Source organism: Phoenix dactylifera, chromosome 2 (assembly GCF_051530095.1).
Source record: "Phoenix dactylifera cultivar Ajwa chromosome 2, Ajwa_hap1_PhDact_Kaust_v1.1, whole genome shotgun sequence".
Lineage (NCBI taxonomy): Eukaryota > Viridiplantae > Streptophyta > Magnoliopsida > Arecales > Arecaceae > Phoenix > Phoenix dactylifera.
In genome coordinates, this window is record NC_143191.1 from 35,518,521 (window position 1) to 35,525,724 (window position 7,204).

Below are 7,204 nucleotides of genomic sequence, written 5' to 3' on the forward strand. Positions count from 1 at the left end.
TCATTAGAGGTGTATTCTCCTCCTCTGTCTGACCTGAGAATCTTTATTCTCTTGTCAAGTTGATTTTCTACTAAAGATTTATAAGTCTTAAACATCTCAAATGCTTCATCTTTAGATTTCATTAAATAAACTTGACAATACTTAGAATAATCATCTATGAAGGTAATGAAATACCTTCTACCCCCTTTAGTCAAAGTTCCATTTAGATCACATACATCTGAATGTATTAATTCTAATAAAGTTGAATTTCTATTTATTATTTTAAATGGTTTTCTAGGTTGTTTAGATTGAACACAAATTTGGCACCTTTCCTTTTCATTTAATGAAACATTAGGTAATAAACCAGAGCTAATCATTCTTTTAATAGTATTATTATTCACATGTCCTAATCTAGCATGCCAAAGAGATGAAGAACATATTGAAAGCACAATTTTATTATTGTTATCAGAAGAAAAATCCAAAGATACATTATTTATTACATACAAGCCATCACACTCATAGCCTTTGCCTACAAATGTTCCATTCTTTGTTATAATCACTTTCTTAGATTGAAATAACAAAGAATAACCACTTCTATTTAGAAGAGATCCACTGATCAGATTTCTCCTTCCATCGGGCACATGGTACACATTAAATAGTGTAAGCACATTTCCAGACGTAAGCCTTAGAAGTACTTTTCCAGTTCCAAGCACTCGTGCCGAGGTGGAGTTCCCCATAGTTACTGTTAGGCCGCTCCGGACCTGATAAGTAGTAAAAAGGGTATGATCAGTACACATATGAACATTCGCACCTGTATCCACTAACCAATCGGTAGAGCAAATTGCCAAATTTAATTCTGGACTTAAAGTTACATACCGATCATCAGTACTAGTAGGACCAGTACTGGATAGCACCATGTTGGTTTGTGGATTTGCAGGTTGAGAAGGCGCATGTTCATAGTTCTGATACTTCTTCTTCTTCATCCGGCATACTCGAGCCATATGACCGAGTTTTCCACAATTGTAGCAAATCGGCTTCCGATCATTCTTATTGATATGGTGTTTTGGCTTCATAAGTTTTCTTTTGTTTCTAGGTCCACCCTTTTCAAATTTGGAGTTCTTGAACTTATGGGTCTTATTCTGGCCTTCTACAAAGTTCACCTTGGTTAGAAGCTCAGGATTCATGAGTTGCTCATTATCTTTCTCAAGGTGTTGTTCTTGGATCCTAATGGCAGACAATAGGGTTTTCATTGTCATATCCTCGGTTTTATGTTTCAGGGATAACCCAAAGTCTTTCCAAGAAGGTGGGAGCTTGTCAATGGTACAAGCAACTTGAAGGCTCTCAGTTATTCCCATTCCCCTTAAGCCTAATTCATGATAAATCACTGTTAGCTCATGGGCTTGGTCAACTACGGGCTTGGTGTCAACCATCTTATAAGACAGGAATTGACTAGCAGCATACTTGTCCATTCCGGCATCTTGGATACCATATTTCTTATTAAGATCATCCCAAATCTCCTTGGAGGTCTTAAAAGTGCAGTAGACATCAAAAAGGGGATCAGTAAGATAGGACAGAATCCTTCCCCTACACAGGTAGTCTTTCTTCTTAAATTCCTCCAAATTACAAGTTCTAGCTGGTTCATTCTCTTCCTCATTTGGAGGAGAGTCAAAGATTATGGAAAATAACCCAAGTGTGGTTAAGAAGATTTCCATCTTCTGTCTCCAACGTTTAAAGTTATTTCCATTAAATTTTTCAGGAGGAACCGGGTCACTTGCATTGGCCATTGGGGTAACTCTAAGTACTAGCCTATTATATGTAGGAAGAAATCTACTTCAAGAATGTTGGGAATATACTGTCCCAGAAAATTTTAAATCTATAATACTCTACTTCAATAAATAATACGCAGAAATAGGCTTAGAGAAAATAAATAGAGAAAGTGGAAAAATGGAACCCGAGATGCTGAGGCGTGGTATGTTGGTCACTTTCCTTGAAGTAGATTTCGCCGCCTTACAGTGCACTAGGCTTAGATGGCGTTCTACTCCTGAGATACAACAGCCTCTCGCACTGTTCCTTCTGCCTCAATGATTTGCACGGATCAAAGAAGCTTTCGAACCCAGAATCAGTATGCAGCAAGCCCGTTGATTGAAAGAAAAATAACAAATAGGGAGAATAGTAGTTTTCTGCTTTCAAATTATATATTTTTCCTGTCTAATCCGAAGAGGTCTATTTATAGACTTCTTCGGGACAGACGCGACCCAAAACCGATCCAACAGTCAAAACCGGTAAGAAAGTTTGAAAAAACACTGGGAGTATGGCCAGCGGATGCGAGGTCGGTTGCGAAGAGGTGCTATCGAGGAAGCGACGTGGCTCCTCGTGCTAAGGGTGCGAAGCACGACTCATGCGCCTCTTGGCTCATCGCACCTGTTGTCCGACCTCGGCTCCTCTGGGCTCATTGCACCTGTGGTCCGACCTCAGCCTCGGCACCTCGGACGAGCATAGGCACAAGGAACCTCGGACGAGCAGGGCCTCAGTCTCTTGGACGACCTCAGCTCTGGGTCGCACAGGTGCAAGGAACCTCGGACAAGCAGGGCCGACGAGCAGAGGCACGAGCGCAAGGAAACTCGGACGAGCAGGGCACATGCGCAAAGAACCTCTGGTCGCACAGGCACAAGGAACCTTGGACGAGCAGGGCCTGTGAGGCGCAAGTAACCTCGGACGAGCAGGGCCGAACGCAAAGACCGTCGGGTCGGACGAGCACAGGCACAGAACCGAGCCTTCACGTAAATAAATCCTCCATATGAGAGATTTAAAAAAAAAGGAGGGAACAGAGATTCGAACCACCTACCTCAAGCGGGCACACCAACCATCCACACCACACTCCCTTCTTAACATATATATACATAATATATATGTTTTAAGTATGAAAACTTTTAATTATTATTTAATAAAAATCTAACAAAAACAGAGGCAGTCAAAGAAGAAATAAGAAGGATTAAGGAAGAGGAAGAACAGGCTATGCGCGAGGCTCTTGGTTTAGCTCCTAAACATGCTAACCGACCCCAGGGTAATCGACTGGATAAGCATGAGTATGCTGAACTTGTGAAGAGAGGATCAACTGCTGAGGATTTGGGTGCTGGCATGCAGAGGCAGCACAAGTTCAGGGCCTTGGCTAATGCAAGTTGCCCCGTAATCCAACCGATTTGAGCTTTCTACCAGGCAAACTGAAGGAGAGCCCCTCTCCCCCCTTCACATGAGCCCCCCTGAGCCCCCATAGCATCCAAGTGGGATGGGTGACACCTTCCGACCAAAAAAAAAAAAAAAAACAAAAACAAAACAAAAACAAAAACAAAAATTAATAAAAAAAAAGAAGATTAGAATTTTATCAGAATCTCGATGAGAAGAAAAGGATTTTAAAAGCCGCCGAGGCCGGAGCCAAGGCTACCCCCCAAACGAGGCAAAAGAAACAGAAGATTTACGAGCGACGACGACCACAGATAAGGCGGAAAAGAGAACGACAACAAATTATGTGATCAGTGACTCCGATACTATGTTGAAAAAGAAGAATAAGAGAATAGAAAATTGTATTTCTGCTATCTATTATAATGTATTGAAGCAGACTTTATATAGGCTAAAAGGCTGACGAAGTTTGGTAAGACCGACTAAGTTTGGTACAAGCAATCTCAAATCAATCATGGTCCTAATCAATCATATGATTTTAATATTTTTAATTTTCAAATAACTTTGTGAGTTGAATATCATTTATATTCTTTTTTGAATCGAGTAGGCATTGCGTATACTTATAGATTAGTTATGTTACAAAGACCAAGTTAAGATATTAGCTTTAAAGATGTGACTATTTGGCGCATTCCCAAATCTATAAATCTCATCTTTAATTTAATAGTTACGAGCGTCCAAAGCCGGGCTATATATCTAGTGCAAGATTATATTTTAATTTTTTAAACAGAGGAATCCATGATCACCTCTTTTGCTGGTATATCATTGTGCGACATACAAGCATTTCATTAGAATCAAAAGAAATACCCAAATGAGCTTAATTCACATTCACAAGGAGCTTATTTCCATATGGCCGTGCAAATTAGAATCTCACAAGTAACTATTAGGATAAGAGATAGCCATTTGGGTCCACTTAGGGTTTAAGAGACCCCCAATCTCAGAATGCTTCGCAACATGACACTGCACAGCTATGGTAGGGACATACAACGCAGGGCTTTAATAGTTTGTTATGATCTCTGTTCATGTTCATGTACTCAAGTCATCAGCCTTCAATTGAATCTGTCTATTTCTGATTGTCGCCAAGTGCAACTATAATTAGGTGAACTAACCGCATGCAGGAGCTTTTACTATGCCTAAGTTTAATGCCAGGCACCACTTAATACTATAACTACAGAAGTATTAAATGTGTGCACTTTCTCTGCGTACTGCCCATCGAGCACTCCCCGGCCACGATCTTATGTACGGATCTAATTCATGTCATGTTAATGAATTTGAGATGAAATTACATACATAAACTGCATCAAAATATCATAAATTTGATCAATTAGCTGCACTCAACGACGACTACATATGATCAATATCACGTGTCATGTAGTACGACGATAGAGTTGCATAGTAAAAATAAACATTTTCCGGCATGTTTACGTACTAACGTCTGTTCTGCTGCCTCGATAAGATTTTTATAACTCTTGTCTTGTCACATCGTTATTAAAGCTTTTTTTTTTTTGGTAAAAAGTTATTAAAGCTTTTGCTCGCCCATTTCATGCCGATGGAGACAGGATAGCCGCGTTAACCAAAAAAAAAGAGAAAAAGACGGGATAGCCAACACTGTCCTAATCGCTACCGTCCATCTTCTTCCCCTACGCTGGGCTTGGGAGGAAATCGGATCAGACCGCTTTGTCCCCTTATATATATCTATCTTGTCGGGTTTTTGATTCGCGGAATGATGGAGGAGGAACGGGTTAAATTCTCCACTTGGAAAGTAGACGCAGGCGTGGATGACGTATCGGCATCCCTGTATCCCTATCGGCTTGGGTTCATGGGGTGGCAAGGAGAAAAGTTGTTAACAGTAGAATTTTTAAAAGTAAAATTTTAAATATATATATATATTTTTAAATAAATTTTTTATAAAAAATTATTTAATGTATGATAACTACATTTTTAAACTATTGTGCCACTTTAATATATGTTTGGTAAATAAGCTAATAAAATGCTTTTGATATGGCAAAATAATCATAAAGAACTGTTGTTGGAATTTGGATCCGGAGGTGACCGCGGACCGAGGAGAAGGAGCTCCGGCTGGCAGCTGGCTACACGATGGCGGACGGCTGTCTCCGGCGGACCTATAAGAAGCCAGTGGCCGGGGTTTCTGGCGCCGGCCCTCCGATGCTTAAGTTAGAGGGGGATTTTTTGTTATGGAGAGAAGCAATGGAGAGGAATGACATAAGGGTGTATTGGCTGGGCCCCCCCAGAAGAGATCCCCTGCTTAGAGCTCTCTCCCCTTTTTATATGGGGGTGTAGCGGTTACCTGTGATTGGGAGTGATTGCATGAATCAATGAGTTACCATAACGACCCGAGATTTCGGGCTAGCTAGTGATCCGTTGAGATCGGGTGCATTCAAATGTTGACAGCCGTTGAGGCGGATATCGCGGTATTTGATCCCGGATATGGAGGGCTTGATTTTCGGTGTGGTGGGGAGGTCTGCTTCTCCCTTTGACTGGATCTTTCCTGGTCATGAGGTCGACCGGGCTCAACTCTACGGAGACTGCGCTTGCAAAGGTCGTGCCGAGATCGAGGTCGTGAGCTCTGTGGTTGTCGATGCCAAGGCCGGATGCTCTAAGGTTGTTGATGCCGAGGTCGGGTGCTCTGAGGTTGTCGATGCCGAGGTCGGGTGCTTTGAGGTCGTCGATGCCGACGCCGGGTGCTCTGAGGTCGTCGATGCCGAGGCCGGGTGCTTTGAGATCGTCGATGCCGAGAGCATGTTCGCCGTTGTTACATTTACCATCGAATGCCGGCGGTTTGACCACGCGCTTTGGGTGATCCATTTTTCTCTCAACACTACCCCCGATTTCCGAGTTCGAGTTGTTTCTGAGCTTGGGCGAAGGAAGTAATTACCTTTATCATGCTGGTGAGATCAGGCAGATTTGAATTGTTTTGTCGTTCCGAACGAACGGAGGGGAAAAGGCACTTTCGGGCGTCTTTAATGAGAGCACGAGGTGGCGGCTTTTTGCTTTTCGAGGCGGTTTCGAGCCGCGGGCTCATAATGAGGCTCCAGTGTTCGACGAGACGCCGCTTCGATTCTACCTTTAAAGTGACGATCCGATGTTGATACGCTGGTTCGATCTCTGAGGTCGGCATGTGGCCCGACCTGGACGGGGGGCGCGGCTTGGTCTTGTTCTGAACCGTCGGAAGGGTCTATATAAACCCTGGCCTGGCCCTAAAATCTTTTATTTGGCCGTCGTAGTTCTTGTCTTCTTCTTCTTTCGCTTTCTTCTTCTCTCAATCCTTATTTAGCTTTCTCCGGCGGCGCTTCGAGGTGCTTTCCGGTGATCGCCTTAACCCCTTGCTTCCGGCCGTCAACGCTTTCAGTGAAACCCACAGTAGGTCTCTTACCCACGTTTGCTCAGAGGGCTGTCAGTTGACCCCCTAATGGATTTTGATGAATACAAAACACTAGAGTATAATTCCATTTATCTTAACAATTTAATTGAGAAATTCATGTGTTTTATTAAGAATATTGTTAAGAAATGTCTAGGCAAGTTTCCATAATTTTTATGAATTTATTGAAGAATTTTTTGAGATGAAAGAAAAAGTTCAGGGACAGCCGAGACGTCTCCTGATAGTCTCAGAGACGTCTCTGGCACAAACAGGAAGAACTGGCACACTTGGAGACGTCCCCGGCACCTGCCGAGTCGTCCCCACGATAGCGGAGTCGACTCTCTCAGTAGCGGAGTCGACTCTCTCAGTGGCGGCAGAAAGGCAGTTTTCAAGAGATATGCGCGAGACGTCCCCACCGCAAGCAGAGTCGTCCCCACAAGTAAAAAGGAGACTTCCCGAGTCGTCCCCAAGATAGCGGAGACGGCTCTCTCAGGGTTTTCCAGAGAATGATTTTTTCGGTGATAAGGCAGCGGAGACGTCCCCTGAAAGAGCGGAGTCGGCTCTCTCAGGGAATTCCAGAGGACATGTTTTTCGGAGATAAAGAAGCGGAGT

General features: G+C 43.0%; 1 protein-coding gene across 1 annotated transcript; it reads right to left on the minus strand.

Moving 5' to 3' along the window:
* Window positions 1-608: 608 nt before the first annotated feature.
* LOC149768295 (uncharacterized) lies at window positions 609-2,540 on the minus strand. The gene is made up of 2 exons (XM_089928934.1): window positions 856-2,540; window positions 609-740 (listed from the first exon to the last, which is right to left on the minus strand). The coding sequence occupies exons 1-2, from the start codon at window positions 1,761-1,763 to the stop codon at window positions 725-727; spliced, it is 924 nt and encodes a 307-aa protein (XP_089785060.1). The 5' UTR covers window positions 1,764-2,540; the 3' UTR covers window positions 609-724.
* Between the last annotated feature and the right edge of the window lie 4,664 nt (window positions 2,541-7,204).